Source organism: Athene noctua, unplaced genomic scaffold (genome assembly GCF_965140245.1).
Source record: "Athene noctua unplaced genomic scaffold, bAthNoc1.hap1.1 HAP1_HAP1_scaffold_36, whole genome shotgun sequence".
Lineage (NCBI taxonomy): Eukaryota > Metazoa > Chordata > Aves > Strigiformes > Strigidae > Athene > Athene noctua.
Genome location: NW_027437538.1, coordinates 1162150 through 1187836, shown reverse-complemented (window position 1 = coordinate 1187836; position 25687 = coordinate 1162150). Strand labels below are relative to the sequence as shown.

General features: G+C 55.1%; 2 protein-coding genes across 2 annotated transcripts; both read left to right on the top strand.

Annotated features, from left to right (window-relative positions):
- Positions 1 to 12418: 12418 nt before the first annotated feature.
- Positions 12419 to 14286, top strand: LOC141974232 (olfactory receptor 14J1-like). Its single transcript, XM_074933566.1, has 2 exons — positions 12419 to 13000; positions 14275 to 14286. The coding sequence occupies exons 1-2, from the start codon at positions 12419 to 12421 to the stop codon at positions 14284 to 14286; spliced, it is 594 nt and encodes a 197-aa protein (XP_074789667.1).
- Positions 14287 to 21492: 7206 nt separating this feature from the next.
- Positions 21493 to 23369, top strand: LOC141974231 (olfactory receptor 14J1-like). The gene is made up of 2 exons (XM_074933565.1): positions 21493 to 22063; positions 23362 to 23369. Exons 1-2 carry the CDS (start codon positions 21493 to 21495, stop codon positions 23367 to 23369), a joined length of 579 nt encoding a protein of 192 aa, XP_074789666.1.
- Positions 23370 to 25687: the final 2318 nt, after the last annotated feature.

Here is a 25687-nt window from a genome sequence, read left to right as displayed (position 1 = left end):
CCTCTCGACTATGGCTGCTGTCGCTTCCCCTGAGGACCCTGAGAGGACACCAGTTCCTACAGGCACAGCACTTTGCTGCCTCCTGCCCACCCTCCACAGAGCCTGGGGGGATCCGACCGCTGTCCTGCCTCGGCATCACCCCCTGCCTCTCCCTGCCCCAGGAAGAGCCCTGAGCATCCCAGGAGGGAAAGGATCCCCGTTCCCAGGGGATGGGCTCAGGGCTGGACCCTCCTGGGGATGAAACCCATCAAGGCCTTTCAGGGCCCCTCAACATTGGATTGGCAGCCTGTGAGCAGAGCCTCTGCCTTCCTGCTTCCCCAGCCCCAGGGACAGGAACCTTGTCTCCTCATTCCCTGCCCGGCCTCTCCAGTGATGGCCCTCGCTGGGCATCACTGACACCCTCACAGCCTTGGAGCTTTGCTGCTGACTTGCCCTTCTCTAGAGGCCACTCCAACCCCTCTGCTGCACCTGCAGTTCAGGAACTTGGCACCAGAGGGCTCATGAACACGCAAATCCCCCTGACAAGCCAAGTCTCTGGCAGAACTTCATTCCTCCCTTCTGACGGGGTGAGTGTGAGAGGTTTCAGCCGTGCAGGCAAAGGGAAAAGCTTTCAGTCCTATACGGCAATAAGAAACAATTTCTTCTCTTTCCACTGCTCCTTGTATTTGTGCTCACCCATGAAGTGACATCAGCAAACTCCACTGGATATTGGTCCTGAGCATCTGCTGATAGAGGCTGAACATGGAGGGAAGCCAAGACCCTCCATGTCAGACACTCTGGGGGCAATCTTTGTCCCTGCCTCCAACCCCACATTTCTCTCATCAGCCCCCTGGGACTGCCAGCACCTCTGTTCAAAGCTGAGCTTTCTCCATGACAGTCTGAAGCTGCATCTTTCAGACCTTTCCCACCAACTCCCACCTGCTGTACTTGGTACTTGCACACAGCTGCACACAGACACAGAAGGATGTTTAATTGCCAGAAAGCTAAATCAGCAGAATAAATATATAATACAATATTCAATAAAAGATAAACTACACTCCTCTGCTGCATTTTAAGTCCATTTTACCAGTTCTCAAGGCCACTTTCCATAAAGGAGATGGGCTTATGTTGTGGTTTAAGCCCTTCCAGGTCCAAAGACCATTTTGCCGTTGCCCCTCCCCCACCCTCAGACGGTCAGGTGTACCACTTGGCTGCCTTCGACTCCAGTTCATACTGGAGCTCCAGCATGTCCGGCACTGCAGCACTCATCGCTGGCGTAACTTCATTCAGGCCACGGTAGTCCACAGTCAGCCTCCATTCGCCATTGGCCTTTCTCACCGGCCATATAGGGCTGTGGAAGGGTGAGTGAGTTTTGCTGATCACCTTCTGGCTTTCTAGTTGGCGGATCAGCTGATGGATGGGGACCAGGGAATCTCGGTCGGTGCGGTACTGCCGCCGGTGCACCGTCCTGGTAGCAATCGGCACTCGCTGCTCCTCACCCTTAAGCCGCCCCACCACTGAGGGATCCTCTGAGAGGCCGGGTAAGGTGGACAACTGTTCCACCTCCTCCAGGGCAGCCACACCAAAAGCCCACCGGTACCCTTTTGGGTCTCTGAAGTGCCCTCTCCTGAGGTAGTCTATGCCCAGGATGCACGGGGCGTCTGGGCCAGTCACAGTGGGGTGCTTATGCCAGTCCCTCCCAGTCAGGCTCCCTGCGGCTTCCAGTAGGGTCAGCTGCTGGGATCCCCCTGTCACTCCGGAGATGCAGATGGATTCAACCCCACTGTAGCTCGATGGCATCAGGGTGCACTGAGCGCCAGTGTCCACCAAAGCCTTATACTCTTGTGGGTCTGACGTGCCAGGCCATCGGATCCACACTGTCCAGTAAATCCCATTATCCCTTTCCTCCACCTGGCTGGAGGCAGGGCCCCTCCAATCCTGCTCAGCATCACTCACTTCTTGCAAGAATGATTCACTGGTCCCCTCAAGAGGGTCAGACATAACGTTCACCATTCTGTTCTGCTTGGGGGATTTCTGACTGGACACTGGAGCTGCGCTCCTCTTGGAGGACTCCCCTTTGGTGATGGTCTTCCCTTTCAGCTGCTCTACTCGTGCAGCCAGGGCAGCAGTGGGCTGTCCATCCCACCTCCTCATGTTTTCTCCATGGTCGCGGAGGAAAAACCACAGGGTGCCTCGTGGTGTGTACCTTCTGCTGCTTTTCTCTTGGGTGAGGAAACATTTACTTCTAATGGCTGAGACATCAGCCCGTGCAGGTCGAACGTAGGACATGTCCTCTTCCATTTTCTGGACCCTCTGAGACAGTTCCTCCACAGCTGAGACCAGGGAATGCTGAGATGAAGGGAGATTTCCCTCATATTGCCGGAGCTGGCCAACCACTCCATCCACTGTCACAGTCTGGGTGTCTGTCCACCAGGACACTATTGCCAATGCTTTCGAGTGCGCTTCTGGTGCGCTCTTCAGGAACTGTCGCCACATCAGGTGTGTGCAAGGGGCCTGATCTGGGTCCATGGGTGACTGCTCATCATTCAGATCACCATAGATCACCTCAAACACAGCCAGCTCCCTGAGGTTCTGGATGCCTTTCTCAGTGCTGGTCCGTTTGCCTAGCTGACATAGGAGATCACCCTTGTAGGGGTGCCTCTCCCTTACACTGAGCAGGCGTCGCCTCCAAAGGCTGAGGGTTTGAGCCTGTTTCCCTATTTCCCTGTCAATGCCAGCGTCCTTGGCCAAAGACCCCAGCTGCCTGGCCTCTCTCCCCTCCATCTCAAAAGCACTGGCTCCATTGTCCCAGCATCTGGAGCAGCCAGGTGTAAATCTGCTCGCCTCCCAGGCGGCCAAAATCTCTCCGCATATCTCGCAGCTCAGTCAGGGACAGAGATCGGACAGTCACCTCTGGCCCATCCTCCTGTTCCCCTGATGGGCCTGGCTCATCCTCATCCTTCACTCTGCAAACAGACTTTCTGGTATATTTTGTTTTCTGTATCGTGGCGACTGATCCCGGCACTGCCTGGCCTTCTGGCTCAGTCGCTGTGCTGGTGGAGGCGACTGAGACTGGCTCTGCCTGTGCCCCCGCTTCAGATATTGTTTGTGTGGCCTTTTCCTCCCCTTGAGGGCAGCGGGTGGTATTAAAGAGGACACGGTAGGCATGGGCAAGTCCCCAACACATTGCAGCGAGTTGTGTCTCCTGGGTTTTGCCCGTTTGGTAACACACCCTTTCTAAGCACTCCATCAGCTTCTCAGGGCTCTGCATTTGCTCAGGAGTGAAGTTCCAAAGCATTGGGGGTGCCACCGACTCAGGCCTTTGCCCATCTTATCCCACACCCCTTGCCACTCACTGCTGTCTAACCCGGGCAGGTTTCCGGGCACGGCTATTGTTAGAGAAGTGCCGCATGGCCAAAACCGAAATCAGGCAGGCATTCAGAAGGCATTGTGCCACAATCACTCTGGCCTGCAGGCTCCGGGGATAACTGAAACTCCCCAGAGCCGAGAGGATCTCTTCCCCTGGCTCACCCATAGAGGGGGTGAGACCCCTAACAAAAGCCCAGGCAGCAAACAGGTACCGGCCCGCCCCACACACAGCGATACAAAGGCAGCAGAAGTGTTCGATAGCCCGTATAACAACATGAGACCCTGGATACATTTCCCACCGATAACAAACGCCACCACTGGGATCATACACTGGATAGAAGGATTAATCCAGCCCCACCACGCAAGCAAGTGGGCCAGCATTGCAAACATTTTCTTATCAAATAAACACGAATACAAACAGAAAGATTACACCCAACAGATTGCTCTATCACACTCTGGTCAGGGTCTGCCCCACGTTGGGCGCCAATTGTAAATGTGTAAGGTTTAACCCCTGCCGGGGTCGGAGAGCACGTTGCTGTTGCCCTTCCCCCACCCTCTGCCGGTCGGGCTGGAAAGTTAAGCACAGACTCCGGCTAAAATAAGAAGAAAATTTCATACAACAGTGTGATCAAACAATCTGATTAGTAGCAGTGGCAATGATAACAACAAGAAACAGCAATAACAGTGAACAAGTCAAAAGATATACAGAGAAATACCGCAAAATGGTCAAGGAGCAAGCCCGCCGCCTGTATGGCAAAATCCAAAACCAGAAGCGAAAGTAAAAAGGCTCCGCCCCTGGACCTGACGTCAGCATGGTATGAATAACCCGGCTGGAGATCCCTTCCCCCTCGCTCTCTGCTGGGGAAAAACTTGACTCTATCCCAGCTGAACCAGGACAAGAATGCTGTGGGAAACAGTGTCAAAGGCCTTGCTAAAGTCAAGGTAAACAGCACCCACAGCCTGTCCCTCATCCAATCAGCAGGTCGCCCTGTCGTAGAAGGAGATCAGGTCTGTCAGGCAGGACCTGCCTTTCATAAGCCCGCTGACTGGGCCTGATCCCCTGCCTGTCCATTAGATGACTTGTAATGGCACCCGAGGTGACCTGCTCCATCACCTTCCCTGGCACCCAGGTCACACGGACAGGTCTGTAGTTCCCTGGATCCTCCTTCCTGCCTCTCCTGTAGATGGGTGTCCCATGTGCCACCCTCCAGTCCAATGGGCCCTCCCCAGTCAGCCATGACTCCAGGTAAAGCACGGACAGTGCCTTGGCGAGCACATCTGCCAGCTCCCTCAGCACCCTTGGGTGTAACCCACCCGCTCCCACAGCCTTGTGTGCATCCAAGCGGTGCAGCAGGTCTCTGACCACCTCCTCTTCCCCTGCGCTGCCCTCAGCCTGCTTCCCCTGCCCATCTCCCGGCTCCTGGGGCTGGGGGTCCAGGGAACAGCCACTTCCACTGCTACACGCTGAGGCCAAGTAGGCCTTGAGCACCTCAGCCTTTCCCTCAGCCTTAGTTGCCAGGTTTCCCTCTGCATCCAGCAAAGGAGGGAGATTTTCCCTCATCCTCCTTTTGCTGTGAACGAATTTATAGAAACATTTTTGTTATCCTTAACAGCTGCGGCCAAGTTGAGCTCTAGCTGTGCTTTGCCTCTCCTCATGTTCTCCCTGCACAGCTTCACGACATCTTTATCGTGTTCCTGAGAGAAGAGTTGCCTCCTCTGGGTCATGGGCACAGTTGTTAAACTGTCCAGGTCCCAGAAGTGTCCCCTGTGCTGCCCCACAACGCCCCGGTATCTCCCACTGACCTCCAGGTAGGGGTGACCCCTTCCCCACAGCTCTCTGAGCCTGATCCTCCAACGGGTGTTTTACCCATCTCGTTGCCGACCCAGCCCGGCTGTAACGGCCTGACTTGGGTACGAGAATATTGAGGGAGACCGTGTCCAATGTCTTGCTGAGTTGGAGGTACATGACACCCACTGTCTCCCCTCACGTCCCAACGCAGCCACTTCCCCATGAAGGCAATCCGGCTGGGGAGCCATGATGTCCCCTTGGGAGGTCCATGCCGACGGCGTTTGGACACAATCTGCTCTTTTGGGTGCCCGGGAATGTCACCCCAGAGGACTCATTGCAAGGGTCACTCCTCACCACAGTGACCTTGTGCAGCCAGTGGGTGCTGGGGGGCACTTCTGGCCTCCTTCAAAGGTGGGGGCAACATTGGCTTGTCCTCACCCACAAGAGATGTCTCCCAGAACTGGGACCTTTTCAGAGGGATATTCCACAGAAATACTGATCTTCTCCTGTAACTTCATTGCACCTCTGCTGTTACATGGTGTATCAAATCTCTTTAATCTTTCGTGTATTTTCACCTGTCCCGATAGAATGACCATTTCTGAAGCCAACTTTTCAGATGCAAACTCTCTAGAAAAAGGGCCTTTTCTATTATTCTTTAGTTTTCTCCTCCCCTGACTTTTGTTCATTCAGATTCCTCTCAGCTCGCGAGCTGCTGCTTTCAACTTCAGGTCATTAAAATCTTGCCTCTCTTTCCGCAGACTAATTGTCTCCTTGGCCAACTCCTCCAGTATGTTAATCTCTACCTTTTTCTATCTGCACACCGAAAATATTACTCATAAAATTACCCCTTGTAGAAAGGCAACCTCATTGGAGATTATACTTAACTTATAGGAGAGAAATTTATTTTATTTTGTATGAACCTTGATGATGTTTGACTTTTCCTTGCTTACAAACAGCAGAAATCCTTCTGCTCCCTTGTGCAGGCGGTTCTCCAAGGACAGCAGGGGGGAGATTGTGCAAAGGAGCTGTAACCTCCCGCTGCAGAGATCAGAGGAGAAATCTGATGTAAGGAGAGATGATGCGAGTCCCAGGCGGCTGAGGAGAGAAATGCTGGGACTGGGGGTGAGGACAAAGGTTGTCCGGACTGTGTTGGACCCCAAGGGACTGTCCAGGAGATCTCCCGAGGAGATGCTCTGCATCGATGTCAGTCAGAGAGTGCTGCTATCGCCTCTTCTCTAAAGTGTAAATTAAATAATGTGCTCTTTAAAATACAGATTGATTTGTATTAGGGGCACTTTGAAACCTTCCTCCTTAACTACACCAGGAAATGACTCCAATTAGCTGCACAAGTCCTGAAGACTTGAAGAAATCTAAAGGAAGAGAACGAGCTCGTTAGGGCTTTGTGTATTTTAATGAGCCCCGTGGTGTATTTGGCCCCATGTCCATGATGCTCAGGCCCTGAGAGGAGACTGAGCAAAGGCCTCAACAAGTCCAAGTCAGCAGCAAAGCTCCCCGTGCCCTGAAGCCCTGATTGGCCCCACGGAGGGCCAGGACTGACAAAGCCTCTGCAGGGACTCGTTAGAGCAGAGAATTGGAGGCTGTGATTGCAGGCAGGCAAAGGCCCCGTGCAGGGCTGTCCTGCTGTGAAACCCTTGGGTTGGTGATGGAGCACAAAGGCCAAGCCCTGACCCTCAGGCCCTGGGAAGGAGATGCTGCCCCTCGTGTGTGGCTCAGGGCTCTTCCTGGGGGCAGGGGCTGTGAGGGGGAGCAATGCCAAGTGTAGGAAACTGCACAACCCCTCCTGGCCTCTCCAGGAAGGGGTGAGGAGGAAAACACAGTCCAGAGCCTCAACATCAGGTTTATCCCGGTAGCCCCCCATGGCAGGGCAACTGCCATGACCAAGGGGGCCAAGAGCTCTGTCTCGTGTGGCCTTTCAGCCCTGGCAGAGCCCTCAGCCATCTCTGCTGCAGGTTTGCTTCTGCTGGGCCCTTCAGGCGCCTTTTTCCCTCCAGGCTGGTGACATCCATCTCCCTTTCCTCCCTCGCTCTCCTCCCGGCATTCCCACCCCTTCACTGATGTCTCTCCACACTCACTGCCTGTTCCTTGAAACACAGAGCCACAGGCTGATCCACACTCCCTCTGGGCGACCTCTTACACCACAATACCACCTCCTGATTGAGATTTCTTTTCCCTCAACTCCCATCTGAACCTTCCAAGCTGCACTTTGTTGAGGTTTCCTTCTCTTCCCACTACCAAGAAAAGCTCCGTTATCTCAGAAACTCTCCTCCCAGCAGGTGCAGGCGACTGCTGTAGTGCCCTGAGCCTCCACCTCACCAGGCTCAAGCAGCCCCGGTCCTTCAGCCTCTCCACAAAGGCCCCAAAGCCCACCCTGGCACATCTCCTTTGGAGCTTCTCCCTTTCCTCTCCATTCCTCCAGGACAGGGAGCCTCTCCCCCAGTCACACCAGTCTAGAGGTGGCCTCCCCAGCGCTGAGTCAAGGGCATGATAACGCCCTGGTTTGGTTTGCAGCCTAAGAGAAGGGTCTGGGGGTTCTCACTGACAAGCAGCTGAACAGGAGCCAGCAGTGTGCCCGGGGGGCCAAGAAAGCCAACGGCATCCTGGCTTGTGTCAGCACTAGTGTGACCAGCAGGAGAAGGGAGGTGACAGTCCCCCTGTGCTCTGCACTGGGGAGGCCACACCTGGAGGGTTGTGTCCAGGTTTGGGCACCTCAAACCAAGAGAGAGATCTGGAGGGGCTGGAGCGAGGGCAGAGGAGGGCAACGAGGCTGGGGAAGGGCTGGAGAATCAATCCTGTGAGGAGCCAGGGAAGGAGCTGGGAGTGTTCAGTGTGAGGAGGAGGAGGCTGAGGGGAGCCCTCATCCCTCTCTGCAGCTCCTGACAGGACAGTGCAGAGAGGCTGGGGCTGGGCTCTGCTCCCAGGGGATCAGGGACAGGACAAGAGGGAACGGCTGGAAACTGCCACAGGGGAGGGTCAGGCTGGGCGAACTTTTCCCAGAAAGAGTGGTCAGAGGGTGGAATAGTGTGCCCGGGGAGGGGGGGAAGTCCCCATCCCTGCCTGTGTTTAAGGGTGGTTTAGATGAGACGTTGAGAGATACGGTGTAGGGGAGAACTTGTAGAGTCGGGCTGATGGTCGGACTCGATGATCCCAAGGGGCTTTTCCAACCTCAGTGATTCTGTGATTCTGTGAATAACAGAGGTTCCTCCGCATTCAGAACCCATGTCTTGTCCCCAGACTGCTGGGGCCAGCTGCTGGCCAATCAGGACCCTGTGGCTGTCATGGAGTCACAATCAGCATCACAATTTGTGGCGCCTTTGCCCGTCTCTCCCCATCCACTCCCTTGACCCCTCATGGCTGCTGGACCCCACGTTCAACAGCCACACCCAGCCCTTCGCTGGCCTTTCCCTCTCCCTGCCCCACGCCTGGGCAGAGCCGGGGGGGACGTGTCGCCTTCAGGCTTTGCAGTGCTCATGCAGAATTACTGCCACAAAGTCGGTGCTGGGATCAGACTCGGCGCTGTGGAGCAGAGCCCAGCAAGACAGAGCAGCGTCCAGCAGGAGATGTGCAGTGGTGGCCGCCACCTTGCTCTGGCCAGGGGGCTTCTGTCCGTGCACTGAAAGGATCTGCTGCTACCAAGATGCACTTGGTGTTTCCAGCTGTCACTGCAGAGCTGCCCCAAACCGATCTGCAGTTGTGGCCGTGGCCTCCCCTCTGTGGGGGCTGGGCTGGGGCTTTGACTCCAGTGTCACCTGCACTGGTCACGGCACAAGGCAGACAGCTCCTACCCAGAGATCTACATCCTGCTGGGGGTTCGGCCAGCGCTCCCTGCCCTTCACTCTGCTCACAGTGTTTGCCTCAGCGCAGGGACCAGCTTGATGAGATTCCCAGGAATATTCTGAGGCACAGTCCAATGCTTGTTGCCGTCTGCATCCACAGCATCAGAAATATTCCTTTCCCTTACATTGCAGATTGACTGATGGGCCTGGTCACATGACTGCCTGGAATTTCCCTTCCTGGAAGGTGACATTTTCCCAGAGTGGGTCAAGGTGATGGGCTCTGTCACGGCCACTTGGAGACACTTCTCCTGGAGTTCTTCAGCCTGAGTTTACCCCAGATGACCCAGGAGTGCTCACGGATGCTCCTGTGCCTGCTAATAGCTGGGCCAAGGTTCTCAGGTTCCCAATGGCCTCTTCAGCTGTGGGTCATCCCCAGGAATCTGCTGGAACTGGTAACATGACCCGTGGTGCCCCCACAGGAACCGGGGCCTTCCCAGTAGAACCTATGGGTCTTGCCCAAGACTTACCCTGAGTTCCCAGGCTGCAGGCAGTGCATTGCATTTGTTGTCACTTGTGTTAGTGACTCAGCACTGCTGTGGCCCACACAGATGGGTGTGTTACAGGTTGTGTCTCCCCCACGTTGGGCGCCCAAATAGACTGTGATGGTTTGGCTTTGGCTAAACGCCAGGTATCCACAAAGTCATTCTATCACTTCCCCCCCTTTTCCCCTTGTTTTCTCAAAAGGGGAAAGAGGGGAAAGGAAATAATATAAACCAATAATTGTGGAAAAATAGAAAAAAAGCAGTTTTAATCTAAGCAAAACAAAGTAAAGTTCTGCGCGTGGAAGCAAAAGCAAAAAGATTTATTCTCTACTTCCCATGGACAGGCGCTGTGGGGCCTTCTCAGGATCAGGGCTCCAATACGCGTAGTGGTTGCCTCGGAGGACCAAGGGTGACCCCACCCCCTTCCTCCTTTCTCCCAGCTTTACACTGAGCAGACGTCACATGGTCTGGAATGTCCCTTTGGTCGTTTGGGTCAGCTGTCCTGGCTGTGTCCCCTCCCAAGATCTTGCCCACCCCGTCCCACTGCAGGGGGAAATGTCGGAAGGAGCCTTGGTGCTGTGTAAGCCCTGCTCAGCAGCAGCCACAACACCAGGGTGCTGCCAACACCCTGCAGCTCCCAGCATAAACCACAGCACCGTGAGGGCTGCTGTAGGGGAAACCAATTCCAGCTCAGCCAGACCCAGTGCAGTCTCCCCATTTTGGAGAAGTAAGGGCGACCTGAATAGTGTTGAGTGAAGGTCTGACAAGGTGGGGCTCAGGACTTAGTGCACATAACCTGTGTGAGGTGGGGGAGAGACGTGGAGTTTTTGGCCCAGTGGTGTGGAGGCTCCAGGCACCATAAGAGTAGCCTGAGAGTGACACAGGGGGGATTACAGAGACGATGGAGATTGTCTTTGTTGAAAGATACACCATGAGAAAGAACTAATGCATCAGGAGGACCTGGGGAGGAACAGACTGGGCACAGAGCAATGTCCCTGGAAGGGCAGTGCTGTGGTGGAACAGGTCACCCCGAGGGAGACTGGAGCAGCCCCAGGCTTTGTGTGTCAAGGAGCAGGCAGGGAGGACGCAGAGATCTCAGGAAAGGAAGGGAGATGCTCAGGGGAGAGCAGGGTGTGGTAGCTGGGTGGACGTCTCCAGCCGGCAGAGAAAGAGGTGCAGGTGTGGGACACGGTGGGACAGCCTGTGGTGGAGACGACAGAGGGGTGAGCAAAGTCTGAGCATCCCCCAGCAGAGCTGAGCTCTCTCTGCCCTTGGCTCTGGCTGGTGTCTCTGCCACTGGTGGCCATGAGGAAGCCCCTTCCCCTTCCAGCACTGGGTCTCATGGCCTCCCCTTCCCCAGCCGAGAGCCTGGCAGGGGTTGGACCATAGTCCTGCCCTTGGCATTGCCCATCCCCACATCACCCTGCCCCAGGAAGAGCCCTGAGCAATGGCTGAGGAACAGCATCTGACTTCCCAGGGGCTGGGGGTCAGGGCGTGGCCCTTTGCTCCATGTAACACACCCAGGTTTGCTCAGAATCTGTTCCACACTGACAGGGCCTTTGTTTCCCTGTCATCTCTGCCGGGAGTTTTCTGCTGTAACCAGCCCCGCAGGAGGTTTGTCAGGAACGGTCCTCACTGGGAGCCATTAACACTCCAAGAAACTTTGCAGTTGGCCTCTGGCTTTGACTTCCTGACTGGCACCTTCATCGTCCAATCACTGTCTGAGGTCCATGGACTCAGACCAACCCTCCTCAAGGAGTCATTAAAATGCCTTGGGCTTGCATTCTGCTGTGATGCTGGGCCGGGCTGCTGGGCTGGAGGGAGCTGAGGGCAAGTGGTCAGCGCTGCAGAGAGCCAGCTCTGCCCAGGAGCAGCTCCTCTGCAAAGCGCAGCAGGGCTGAGGGCACTGCCTGCAGGCACCGAGGGCAGAGGAGCCGGGCACAGAGAGGGCAGAGGCAGACGGCACTGGCAGGGTGCTGAGAGCTCACTGCAGGAGAAATCTTCCCAGCCCGTGACACCGTCAGTCTGTGGGTGCGGGGCAGGGCAGCTGCAGGTGGCGGAGGGATGTGGTGAGGCCGGCACAGCCCCAGGAATCTCCCTGGTGTCTGGAGGAGGAGGCCGTGCTCCCGAGCAGGGCTTCCCTGCTTCGCTGCCAGAGGGACAGGCCATGGCTCTGCCTTCTCCCGGGGACGGCTGCAGGGGGTGCAGGCGCGGGTGCGGCCGGGGGTGCCCAGGGCTGTCCTTCCGAGCAGGGTCCCTGCACCCCCGGGGCTGTGTGCTGGGGCAGGGACTCTGCCGCCGGCCAGGGTCAGCACTCAGCCTGCCCGGGGAGCTGCCCACGGCGCCGGGGGGAGCAGCTGTGGGGGGCAGGAGAGACCCCGGCAGGGCAGGGTCCTGCTGCTGTGGAGAGGGTGCTGCCTGGGGCAGGGCTGCTCACAGCCCCACATCACCCCCAGGACAGTTCCAAGGGTACATCATAATGGGAGTGTGAAAGGAGGGATTAGTCAAAACTTAAGGAGTATCTTTTGTTCAGAGAAATCTACCCTAAATTCTCACTTGTTTTTCCAACACATAGAGGTCCCCATGTCCAGTAGAAACAAATGACTAACGGCAGCTCCATCACCGAGTTCCTCCTCCTGGCATTCGCAGACAGACGGGAGCTGCAGCTCCTGCACTTCTGGCTCTTCCTGGGCATCTCCCTGGCTGCCCTCCTGGGCAACGGCCTCATCATCACCGCCATCGCCTGTGACCACCGCCTGCACACCCCCATGTACTTCTTCCTCCTCAACCTCTCCCTCCTCGACCTGGGCTCCATCTCCACCACTTTCCCCAAAGCCATGGCCAACTCCCTCTGGCACAACAGGCACATCTCCTACTTGGGGTGTGCTGCACAGACCTCTTTTTTCTTTTTCTTTGCTACAGCAGAGTTTTCTCTCCTCACAGTCATGTCCTACGACCGCTACGTTGCCATCTGCAAACCCCTGCACTACGGGACCCTCCTGGGCAGCAGAGCTTGTGTCCACATGGCAGCAGCTGCCTGGGGCACTGGGTTCCTCAATTCTCTCCTGCACACGGCCAACACATTTTCACTGCCTCTCTGCCAGGGCAACACCCTGGACCAGTTCTTCTGTGAAATCCCCCAGATCCTCAAGCTCTCCTGCTCACACTCCTACCTCAGGGAAGTTGGGCTTATCATGGTCAGTGCCTGTTTGGCTTTTGGGTGTTTTGTGTTCATTGTGGTGTCCTATGTGCAGATCTTCAGGGCCGTGCTGAGGGTCCCCTCTGAGCAGGGACGGCACAAAGCCTTTTCCACGTGCCTCCCTCACCTGGCCGTGGTCTCCGTGTTAATCAGCACGGCTCTATTTGCCTACCTGAAGCCGCCCTCCATCTCCTCCCCATCCCTGGACCTGGTGGTGTCATTTCTGTACTCGGTGGTGCCTCCAGCAGTGAACCCCCTCATCTACAGCATGAGGAACCAGGAGATCAAGGATTCCCTGAGGAATCTGATAACTAGATGTTATGCTGAAGCAATGAACTGCTTATCTTCTTCATATTAATTACAATATAATTCTGTACAGTTCCAATCTCTGAATTTTCTGGGTTATTTTGTTGGATTTTTCTTTTAATGTTTTTTTCTTCCCCTTTAGAATTCAGTCTGCTTTTCTCACCAACTGGCTGCATGAATGAGGATCCATGATCTCTGTGTGTTGCAACAAAATAAAGGGCCTCCAGCTACTTTTCTTTTACTGAGATACTTTCTTTAAGTTTTTAAGGACATGCACGTAAAATTCCTGTGTGCAGCGGTGGAGGGGAAGAGAGTCCCAGCATGGCAGCACTGCCAGGGAGCACTTGGTCCTCTAGAGATGTTCTCTCTTCCCTTCCACACTCTCTTTCTGATCCCTTCGGTTTGGTGTGAGGCCTGAGTGCCCTGGCAGCTTGGTCACACTCCTGCTGTGTGACAGCCCTGTGACCGCAGGCAGGGACAGGCACTGGGCACTTGTGTGACAGAGCCGGCCTCCCGAAGAGCGGTTCCCTCATGAAAGAGGATCTGCTCAGGGCAGTGCCTGAAGGCTGAGCTCTTCTCCCAAACCTGATCTCAAGAACACGCCCAAGGAAGTGGCCCGCAGAGGAAAACCCCAGCGAAGAGGTGAACAGTGTGATTTGCAGGGTGGGGGCTGGCAGCAGTGTCCTCGCACAGCCAGGCCTCCTGGGAGAGACCTGAAGGAGCAGGCTCTGCTCTGTGTCTGCGCTCACTGGACACACTGGGGCAGCTGCCTGTGCTGCTCTGGCTGGGAGAGAGTTCCTTTTCTTGCTGGGAGCTGCTATGGGGCTGGGGTTTGGTTTGTGCCATGAACAGTGCTGGTAACGCAGGGCTGATTTCGTTATTGCTGAGCAGGGCTTACACAGGGTCAGGGACATTCCTGCTCCTCACCCCACCCCACCAGCGAGCAGCTGGGGGTGCACAAGGAGCTGGGAGGGGACACGGCTGGGACAGCTGACCCCGACTGACCAACGGGTTATTTTGTACCTTATGACATCATGCTCCGTTATATAAAGCTGGGGGAGAAGGACGAACATGGGGACATTCAGAGTCATGGAGTTCGTCTTCCCACGTCACTGTTATGTGTGATGGAGCCCTGATATTCTGGCAGAAGACCTGACTGGCAATGGGAAGTGATTGAATTCCATGTTTTCCTCTGCTTACACGTGTGGCTTTTGCTTTACCTATAAAATAGTCTGTATCTCAACTTGTGAGTTTTCTTACTTTTACCCTTGTGCTTCACTCCCTCATCGCACCCAGGGCAGTGAGTGAGTGGCTGTGTGGGGCTCAGATGCTGGCTGGGGTTAAACCATGACCCTGACCCAGGGAAATCATCACGCTCTAGCCCCTCCCAAACACCATTTCCAGCACTGGCCTCTCACCCTAGATCATAGAGGGTCTTTGTCCCTCCACAGAGGGACACCAAATGAGTAGGTCAGAAGTTCATGTTTGCATTTTATGGAGGAGATGTAAACATGCACATCATGTGTGTGAGGTGAGAGAGCACAAATGCCATCAGCTATTCCTGGGGGTGCTGTGAAGGTGTGTGGCACAAACAGGGTCATGAGGTCACTTCACGTCGACAGTAACGTCCCCTGGGCAACCCCCTGGCTGCAGCCCTGGGAGGTGTTTCCTTGAACCGAGGTCCCCGAGTCCATTCCTCATGCCGTGGGGCATCTCCCACGAGTGCAGAGCAGGGTGATCAGCACAGGGCTGAGGGGCCTCCCAGCCTCTGGCCGTGGCAGCAGGAGCCCAGAGAGACACGACGACTCCGGCAATGCACTGCCTCTGCGTGTGCAAGGGAAGGACTCGTGTCTCTGAACCCCCTGTGTGTAAGGTGAGGGCATGGGGCCAGCTGAGATGTGGGCACCTGACAGAGCCCGGACACTTGTGTGTGTGACCCAGGAACAACCCCCACTCTCCCAGTGAGACTCATCTCCGCTGCCTTGGACAGGCTCATGGCAAGTGCTCCTGTTGGCTCCGTCACCCTCGCCGGTGATTCTGGGCTGAGCCCTCAGAAGGGCCAGAGCAATCAGAGAGGTTCTGGGGTCCATGGAGAAGGCCGAGGGCAAACCCATCTCCAAGAAGGGCAGGAATGAGAACTGGGAGAAGTATAGGGGGAGAGTTATAGGCTTGTCAGCTTCCCTCCATCCCTGGGAAGGTCGTAGGCTACGTCCTCCTTCAGCCGTGTCCAGGTAGCTGAAGGCCAGGGAAGGGATTGCTGACCCACAACAGACCGGGCAAAGCAGGGCGTGTTGTGCACATGGGATTGTGCAAGGCCTGTGACATGGTCTCCATCGTGTTCTCATAGCCAGGTTGGTGCTGCCTGGGCTGAAGAAGAATTGGCACTGGGCCCCAAACCCCACCATGGCAGAGCTTCACTCAACACTCTCCAGGTCCCCCCCACTTCTCCAGAATGGGGAACCACACCCTGGGACTCACCCATGTGTGTGGGGCCACACCAGTGCTGAGTGGAGGGGGATGGTAACCCAGGGTGTCTGGGTGGCCCACGCTCCTCCCAATGCAGCCCCGTAGGCAGCTGCCCTTGTTCATCGTGTCCATCCTCTCCTGGCTCGTAGGGAATCCCTCACAGTGCCCAGGCCCTTCTCCTCAGAGCCGCTGCTCAGCCCGGCAGGTCCCAGCCTGCCCTCAGCTATGGGACTATCCACCCCCTGCTCCCTGCTGATCCAGGATTGGCCACTTTTCCTTGTAAAGCTTCAATTTACTTCCATTTTCCCAATCCCAGAGTTTCTCAAGGTCCCCACGGACTGAAGCTCCAATTGGTCACCTTTTAATAGTTGTGGGCATTTGGCTCATCTCGATTGGGGTGTCTTTCACAAGGGAAGAGCATGAGGAGTTGCAGGGCAATACAAATGCTCCCTCCTAGAGAAACTGTGGGGTCCTGGGGCTTTGCTACTGATAAGGCCATGGGGCTGGACCCGGAGGGGAAGTTACCCTTTATGGGAGAGAGCAGCAGGAAGGCATGGAGCTCTGCCGGGGGATGGAGGAGGAGTCAGCTGAGAGCTGAAGAACAGGCTTCATGAGAGCGGGCTCTGGCCTGCTGAGGAACCTGTTTGGAAGAATCCCGTGGGATGCTGCACTGAAGAGAAGAGTGGAGAGCTGTTGATGGTCACGGGTCTTGATGCAGAGAAATGATTGCTTGTTTTCAGGTTTATTTACTTACTTACTTATAGAAAAGTGTTTAGCAACTTATCTACTTACTTATAGCAAGTTGTAGTATTTTTTTTAGTATTGATAATAATCCTGCTTGCCCAGACTGTCCTGTGGAATTTTACCCAGGATGCTGTGTTCATCAACACAAAGCAGTTCTCTTAGAAAATCTCCCAAGGATTACAATGTTCAGCAAAATATTATACTTTTCTCCTTGAGTAACAGGTGGCTCTATCTAGTTGGAATTATGCTAATGAGTGAAGATATCCATATACAAATGGTAGAAATTCTATTGGTTCTCTTAGTTAAGATAGAAAGTAAACTGTCTGAAAAACACTCTTGTTATTCAAGGAATTGGCCAAGAGAATCTGCGCATGCTCTGGGCAAAAACAGGGTGAGAAAGACTTCGAGCCTTCCTCCCAAAGCCCCCCGGAGACGCCCCCAGGAGACAATGGGCAGGTGCCAAGATGACATCAAGTACTGACAGCAGCCTCTAGAGCTAACCCAGCCTCACTCCTGCACATGATGTTTGTGTGATGGAACCCAATGAATATGGAAATCCACACTCGATCAGGTTTCGGTAAAATGTGCGGGGGGTGTGCAAGCTTTGTGGAGAGATCCCCTTGCACCCCGGCACCGCAGTAAACATCCCTGCTGTGTAACTCTATTCGAGTTGTGGAGTCTTTTTTCCACGACTCAGTCTCCTCTTGGAGCTCCAGTCCACCCAGAAATGCAGGAAGTCAAGCAGCCTGGGAGGAGACTGGTACAGGTGAGGGAGAAGGTCCTGGTAACAATGAAGCAGGAAGAGGCAGCAGAGAGAAGGTGGGAGCTGGCTGCCTGCCAGCCTCAGTGGTTCCGTGACTGTGCTGGAGAGAGACCTTTGTGGTGGTGGAGGGCAGGTCCTGGAGGGATGAGGGATCCCCGGGCAGCTCCTGGACAGGTGGAGAGTCTGAGATCAGCTCCTGCAGAGATCACTCCTGGACACGTGTCTGGAGAGGCCAAGGGTTCCCACTCCCACAGCCCCGCACACAAACAGCCCAAACCTCGTTTCTCCTGTCTCCACTGACAGGGCTTGTGCTTGGCCTACAGACCTCCCGAGGTCCCCTCCAGGATGGGTGACGGTGCATTTCCTTCCACCACAGCTCTTCCCTTGATGATGACGGGGAGAGCACCCACACTCCCCGTGACCATGGAGGGAGCAGATGTAACTGTAGAGATATCCTCTGTAGCTTTTGTGTCCCACTGAAGTCATAGAGTCGGGGTTACTTGGCAGGTCCTACGTGGGGCCTTTCGAACCTCCTGAAATGCAACAAGGCCAAGTGCAAGGTCCTGCATCTGGGTCAAGGCAAATCCCAGTATCAGCACAGGCTGGAGGATGAAGGTGCTGGGAGCAGTCCTGCAGAAAAGGACTTGGGGGTGCTGGTGCAGGAAAAGTTGACCCTGAGATGACAATGTGCACTCCGAGCCCAGGAAGCCAACCGTGTCCTGGACTGCATCAAATGAAGTGTGGCGGCAGCTCGAGGGAGGGGATGGTGCCGCTCTGCTGTGCTGAGAGCCCCCGGAGTGCTGCGTCCAGCTCGGGTTCTCAGCACGGCAGGGACATGGAACACTTGGAGTGGCTCCAAAGGAGGGCCACAAAAATATTCAGAGGGATTCTTCAGCCTGGAGAAGAGAAGGCTCCAAGGAGACCTTGCTGCTGCCTTTCAGCGCTGAGAGGGGGCTTCAAAGTGAGATGGGGGGAGACTTTTGTGAAAGGACAGAGTGTAATGGTTCTCGACTAAAAGAGGGCAGATTCAGGGAGATAAAAGGAAGAACACTTTTACAGTGGCACTGGAGAAACCCTGGAACAGGCTGCCCAGAGCGGTGGTAGAGGCCCCGTCCCTGGGAACATTCAAGGTCGCTTTGGACGGGGCTTTGAGCCACGTGATCTACTTGAAGGTGTCCCTGCTCATTGCAGGGGCTTGGATTAGATGGCATTTAAAGGTCTTTTCCAGCCCAAACTCTTCTGTCACTCTACTCTAGGACCCCTTCACAGCCACCTCCACGTTCCTTTTCTGCCTGGTTCCATCACCTCTGATTTCCTTCTCCCCCCGCCCCCAGGGGTGGTCACCTCTTCTGGTGGTTCCCTCCAGAGTCTCTTCAGCGATGGCCTCGGTGGGGCACGGTAATACCCTCAGACACACGGGGGCTGCTGCTGACTTTTAGTGCTCCAGAGCCTTGTTGGTTCTTCTTTCAGGATCTGCAGTTCAGGAATTTGGCACTAGAGGGCTCAGGAACAGACAAAATGCCCTGACAAGCCAAGGCAGTGGGCAGCACTTCCCTTAACTCCTCTCTTCTTAGGTGCTTCATCTCAGAGGTTTCAGGAGCACAGTCAACGTGAACAAGTTTCAGTTCTCAGGAACAGTAAGAAATCATTTATTCTTTTTCCATTTCCCTTCTGTTCTGGTTACAGATCATGTGATATCAATAAACTCCCGTTATTTCCCCAGTCTCCAAAACCTTTCAGAGATGATGGGGAGTGGCCTCTCTGTGACATCATCCTGCTCTCTCAGCACCCTGGGATGCAGCCCCTCTGCGCTTGTGGACTGGAAGGGTTGAGGTTCATCAAGTAGCCTCTGATCTAGTTTTCACCGCCCCCTGACTGTTCTGCTCCAGAGTCCTGCCTCGAGGCACAAAGGCCGGGCAGACCTTGCTGGGGAAGGCTGAGGAGAAGAGGACAGAGTGTCTCAGACCTTTCTCCACAGACCCTTACTACATGGAGCAGAGCTCCCACATGCTCTCTGCTACTTTGTTAACTCTTCCTGAAGCAGACAACACCTTTGTTCTCATGCCCTTGACCTCACTTTCCAGTTTCCACTGAGTTTTGCTACAGACCATTGCCAAGCTGGGAAGATGCTCTTGCAGACCAGTTGCAGTGAGCTGGGCTTCCCTTCAGCGCTGCTGACCATGAGATCCCCACGGAAACTGCCCAGAACAGGCCAAAGGCTGCTCCTCTGCATTCTGGCATCTGGTGTCTTCCAATCTGCTTCCTCCCTCCCCTCCTGAACTGGGGCCCTGCTATTTCAGGGTCATGGCAGCCAGTCTTCACAGCCCTGGCCAGCTCGGCCTTTCAGTGACCCCTCCCCTCTCCGGAGTGGGAAGGAAAAAACACAACAAAGAGCTCAGACATCAAGATCGGGACAGGGAGGGATGATTCACCCCTTATGGCCATGAGCAAAAGACCGACAGGTTAGGGGAACAAAAATCCCATCCATTTAATTCCAACACTAACAACAAAAGTTAAACCCCAGACTGGGACACTGAGAGGTTTTACCACATGTAAAAGCCCCTTCCCCCTCCCCTGCTTTCTTCCCAGGCTCAGCTTTGCTCCTGATTTCTCTCCCTCCTCCCTCGCAGCGGCGCAGGGGGGCAGGGGATGGGGTGTGTGATCAGTTCGTCACCTGCTGCACAGGTTCTGGGGATCTCACAGCCCTTGTCAGAGCACAGACAATGACAGTTTTGTGTTTGAAGACAGTGAGGACAGAGAGTCATCAGTAAGTGCTGGGACAGCCTGGGGTCAGAGTGAGGTGGGGCAGCAGGGGTGGGGTGAAAATCTGCAGAGAAACAGGCCGAGGCAGAGGAAAGTGTGGGACAGCCTGTGGTGGGGATGGGCCCTTGGCTGAGGCTGGCACCCCCCAACAGAACTGAAATCCTTGTCCTCTCGACTATGGCTGCTGTCGCTTCCCCTGAGGACCCTGAGAGGACACCAGTTCCTACAGGCACAGCACTTTGCTGCCTCCTGCCCACCCTCCACAGAGCCTGGGGGGATCCGACCGCTGTCCTGCCTCGGCATCACCCCCTGCCTCTCCCTGCCCCAGGAAGAGCCCTGAGCATCCCAGGAGGGAAAGGATCCCCGTTCCCAGGGGATGGGCTCAGGGCTGGACCCTCCTGGGGATGAAACCCATCAAGGCCTTTCAGGGCCCCTCAACATTGGATTGGCAGCCTGTGAGCAGAGCCTCTGCCTTCCTGCTTCCCCAGCCCCAGGGACAGGAACCTTGTCTCCTCATTCCCTGCCCGGCCTCTCCAGTGATGGCCCTCGCTGGGCATCACTGACACCCTCACAGCCTTGGAGCTTTGCTGCTGACTTGCCCTTCTCTAGAGGCCACTCCAACCCCTCTGCTGCACCTGCAGTTCAGGAACTTGGCACCAGAGGGCTCATGAACACGCAAATCCCCCTGACAAGCCAAGTCTCTGGCAGAACTTCATTCCTCCCTTCTGACGGGGGGAATGTGAGAGGTTTCAGCCGTGCAGGCAAAGGGAAAAGCTTTCAGTCCTACATGGCAATGAGAAACAATTTCTTCTCTTTCCACTGCTCCTTGTATTTCTGCTCACCCATGCAGTGACATCAGCAAACTCCACTGGATATTGGTCCTGAGCATCTGCTGATAGAGGCTGAACATGGAGGGAAGCCAAGACCCTCCATGTCAGACACTCTGGGGGCAATCTTTGTCCCTGCCTCCAACCCCACATTTCTCTCATCAGCCCCCTGGCACTTCCAGCACCTCTGTTCAAAGCTGAGCTTTCTCCATGACAGTCTGAAGCTGCATCTTTCAGACCTTTCCCACCAACTCCCACCTGCTGTACTTGGTACTTGCACACAGCTGCACGCAGACACAGAAGGATGTTTAATTGCCAGAAAGCTAAATCAGCAGAAGGCATGGTTCAATCAAAAATAAAATACACTCCTCTGCTGCATATTAAGTCCTTTTTATCACTTCTGAAGGCCACTTTCCACAGTGGAGATGGGCTTAGAAGAGAGGAAAACACATTTTTTGTCGAGCAGAGACCCCAAGAACCCCCACAGCCCCCCCTGCCCCAGACTCTGTCCATAGTCACTCCCAGAGTCACAGCCTGAAGTCACGAGCTCCCTCGAGCTTCCCATCTGCATCCCATCCCTTCCCATTGCCATCGGCAAACCCACCAGTTAAACAGGACTGGACTCAGGACTGGCCCCTGGGGGTCACCACTGGTGCCCTGCTCCCACGGGCACTTTGTGCTCTTGGCCACGGCCTTCTGGATCCGGCCATTCACCCTGTTTCCAGCCCCCCTCCCTCACGCCTATCGGGCTGTGACGGGATGCAGCACACCCCCATGTACTTCTTCCTCCTCAACCTCTCCCTCCTCGACCTGGGCTCCATCTCCACCACTCTCCCCAAAGCCATGGCCAACTCCCTCTGGCACAACAGGCACATCTCCTACTTGGGGTGTGCTGCACAGACATTTTTTTTCTTTTTCTTTGCTACAGCAGAGTTTTCTCTCCTCACAGTCATGTCCTACGACCGCTACGTTGCCATCTGCAAACCCCTGCACTACGGGACCCTCCTGGGCAGCAGAGCTTGTGTCCACATGGCAGCAGCTGCCTGGGGCACTGGGTTCCTCAATTCTCTCCTGCACACGGCCAACACATTTTCACTACCTCTCTGCCAGGGCAACACCCTGGACCAGTTCTTCTGTGAAATCCCCCAGATCCTCAAGCTCTCCTGCTCACACTCCTACCTCAGGGAAGTTGGGCTTATCATGGTCAGTGCCTGTTTGGCTTTTGGGTGTTTTGTGTTCATTGTGGTGTCCTATGTGCAGATCTTCAGGGCCGTGCTGAGGATCCCCTCTGAGCAGGGACGGCACAAAGCCTTTTCCACGTGCCTCCCTCACCTGGCCGTGGTCTCCGTGTTAATCAGCACAGCTCTATTTGCCTACCTGAAGCCGCCCTCCATCTCCTCCCCATCCCTGGACCTGGTGGTGTCATTTCTGTACTCGGTGGTGCCTCCAGCAGTGAACCCCCTCATCTACAGCATGAGGAACCAGGAGATCAAGGATTCCCTGAGGAATCTGATAACTAGATGTTATGCTGAAGCAATGAACTGCTTATCTTCTTCATATTAATTAAAATATAATTCTGTACAGTTCCAATCTGTCTGAATTTTCTGGGTTATTTTGTTGGATTTTTCTTTTAATGTTTTTTTCTTTCCCTTTTGAATTCAGTCTGCTTTTCTCACCAACTGGCTGCATGAATGAGGATCCATGATCTCTGTGTGTTGCAACAAAATAAAGGGCCTGCAGTGACTTTTTTATTTTATGAGATCCTTCCTGTGAGAAGAATTTGGAGCTGCAGGGACAATTCCTGTGTGCAGAGGTGGAGGGAAAGAGAGTCCCAGCATGGCAGCACTGCCAGGGAGCACTTGGTCCTCCAGAGATGTTCTCTCTTCCCTTCCACACTCTCTTTCTGATCCCTTCGGTTTGGTGTGAGGCCTGAGTGCCCTGGCAGCTTGGTCACACCCCTGCTGTGTGACAGCCCTGTGACCACAGGCAGGGACAGGCACTGGGCACTTGTGTGACAGAGCCGGCCTCCCGAAGAGCGGTTCCCTCATGAAAGAGGATCTGCTCAGGGCAGTGCCTGAAGGCTGAGCTCTTCTCCCAAACCTGATCTCAAGAACACGCCCAAGGAAGTGGCCCGCAGAGGAAAACCCCAGCGAAGAGGTGAACAGTGTGATTTGCAGGGTGGGGGCTGGCAGCAGTGTCCTCGCACAGCCAGGCCTCCTGGGAGAGACCTGAAGGAGCAGGCTCTGCTCTGTGTCTGCGCTCACTGGACACACTGGGGCAGCTGCCTGTGCTGCTCTGGCTGGGAGAGAGTTCCTTTTCTTGCTGGGAGCTGCTATGGGGCTGGGGTTTGGTTTGTGCCATGAACAGTGCTGGTAACGCAGGGCTGATTTCGTTATTGCTGAGCAGGGCTTACACAGGGTCAGGGACATTCCTGCTCCTCACCCCACCCCACCAGCGAGCAGCTGGGGGTGCACAAGGAGCTGGGAGGGGACACGGCTGGGACAGCTGACCCCGACTGACCAACGGGGTATTTTGTACCTTATGACATCATGCTCAGTTATATAAAGCTGGGGGAGAAGGACAAACATGGGGACATTCAGAGTTATGGAGTTCGTTTTCCCACGTCACTGTTATGTGAGATGGAGCCCTGATGTCCTGGAGATGGCTGAAGCTCTGCCTGGAAATGGGAAGAAGTGAAGGAATTCCATGTTTCCCTTTGCTTACCTGTGTGTTTTTTTCTGTACCTATTAAACTGCCTTTAGCTCAACCTGCAAGTTTTCTCCCTTTTACACTTCTGATTCACTCCCCCATTGCACCCAGCGGAGTGAGTGTGTGACTGTGTTGGGCCCAGATGCTGGATGGGTTCAAACCATGACATTGACCCAGGGCAAACATGATGCTGTAGCCCCTCAGAACCACCAGTTGCAGCACTGGCCTCTCACTTCAGCTCGGAGAGGGTCTTTGTCCCTCCACAGAGGGACACCAAATGAGTAGGTCAGAAGTTCATGTTTGCATTTTATGGAGGAGATGTAAACATGCACATCATGTGTGTGAGGTGAGAGAGCACAAATGCCATCAGCTATTCCTGGGGGTGCTGTGAAGGTGTGTGGCACAAACAGGGTCATGAGGTCACTTCACATCCACAGTAACGTCCCCTGGGCAACCCCCTGGCTGCAGCCCTGGGAGGTGTTTCCTTGAACCGAGGTCCCCGAGTCCATTCCTCATGCCGTGGGGCATCTCCCACGAGTGCAGAGCAGGGTGATCAGCACAGGGCTGAGGGGCCTCCCAGCCTCTGGCCGTGGCAGCAGGAGCCCAGAGAGACACGACGACTCCGGCAATGCACTGCCTCTGCGTGTGCAAGGGAAGGACTCGTGTCTCTGAACCCCCTGTGTGTAAGGTGAGGGCATGGGGCCAGCTGAGATGTGGGCACCTGACAGAGCCCGGACACTTGTGTGTGTGACCCAGGAACAACCCCCACTCTCCCAGTGAGACTCATCTCCGCTGCCTTGGACAGGCTCATGGCAAGTGCTCCTGTTGGCTCCGTCACCCTCGCCGGTGATTCTGGGCTGAGCCCTCAGAAGGGCCACAGCAATCAGAGAGGTTCTGGGGTCAATGGAGAAGGCCAAGCGCAAACCCATCTCCAAGAAGGGCAGGAATGAGAACTGGGAGAATTATAGGGGAGAGTTATAGGCTTGTCAGCTTCCCTCCATCCCTGGGAAGGTCATAGGCTACGTCCTCCTTCAGCCGTGTCCAGGTAGCTGAAGGCCAAGGAAGGGATTGCTGACCCACAACAGACCGGGGAAAGCAGGGCGTGTTGTGCACATGGGATTGTGCAAGGCCTGTGACATGGTCTCCCATCGTGTTCTCATAGCCAGGTTGGTGCTGCCTGGGCTGAAGAAGTAGACGTTAGGGTGGGTGGGATGTTGGCTGGGTGATCAACCTTAAATGCCATCAGGGGTACAAAGTCCTGCGTGCAGCCGGTCACTAGCGGCATCCCTCAGTGACCAGCTCCTGGGCCAACACAGTGAACATCTTTCCTGTCCCCCTCTACGATGGGACAGAGCGCACATCAGCTCCTTTGTGGGTGATGCGAAGCTGGAGAGAGGCCTTGAACAACCTCACCTGGTTCAACTTGCCTTCAACTTGAAAGTTGGAGAAGAGGTATTTCAGGGCTCTTTTGACCCCTGAGTTACTCTTTGATTCTATGGATCTTTCCCTTGACAAAGTTTCTGATGACAGAATAGCCTGAGGGAGAAGAAAAAATATCCAGAAAAAAAGAGGAGCTATGAAATGTGTCAACACAACTTCAGCAGTTCCTGTGAAGAATGCTTCTCCACTCAGACCAGTAATAAGAAATATATGTGATAGGTGTTAATAAAGAAGCAGAGTTTGCTCTGGTCAGGTCCTGGGCCATGAGGAGCGGGTGGATGCGCACGGTATTATGAGTCAGTTGTGTCTCAGACAGTCTCAGTCCAGCAGGAAGCGTGTGGCTGTGAAGGGACCGTGAGGTCAGTTCTGTCTCTGGGGTGAGAGGCCAGCAGCAGGTACCCGGCTGGGAAAGTGCCTCTGCCAAAGCCCCCGCAGGCCTCACCCAGGAGAAGGGCTGGGCCGTGGGCTGTCGTGTCCATTCCACCTGAGCACACGTGGGACAGCAGCAGGCACAGGGCTTGGGCACGTCCCTCCCAGAAGCTGGAAGGCCACAGCGGCCACGTGGTTGAGAAGGTCCTGGTGGGGTTCCTGCTCTCTGGTCAGGGGAAAGGCCACAGGAAGCCTTTGGGTTGGGTTCCCTGCTGGGAGGGCGGTTTCGGAGGCTGTAGAGCTTTCCCTGGAGTGGGCAACATCAGTGAAGGTCGGGAAATGGTGGGGTGGGAGCAAGGCGGGGCAGGGAGATGGGTGCTGCAGCCTGCGGGGAGAGAGGGGCAGGGGTGGGACAGGGCAGAACAGCCCGCGGTGGGATGGCAAAGGGCGCTGGCAAGGCTGGGAGGGGCCCACAGAGCCCAGGTCTTTGTCCCCTCGTGTCACGGGTGAGTGGTGTAGATCACTGAGAGTATCACGGGGAAAGGTGTCTGAAAAAGTGATTTTAATGGGAGTTTGTGAGAGTGTGACTTGATGAAATTTGATGGCAGCTTTCACTCGAGTACTGTCA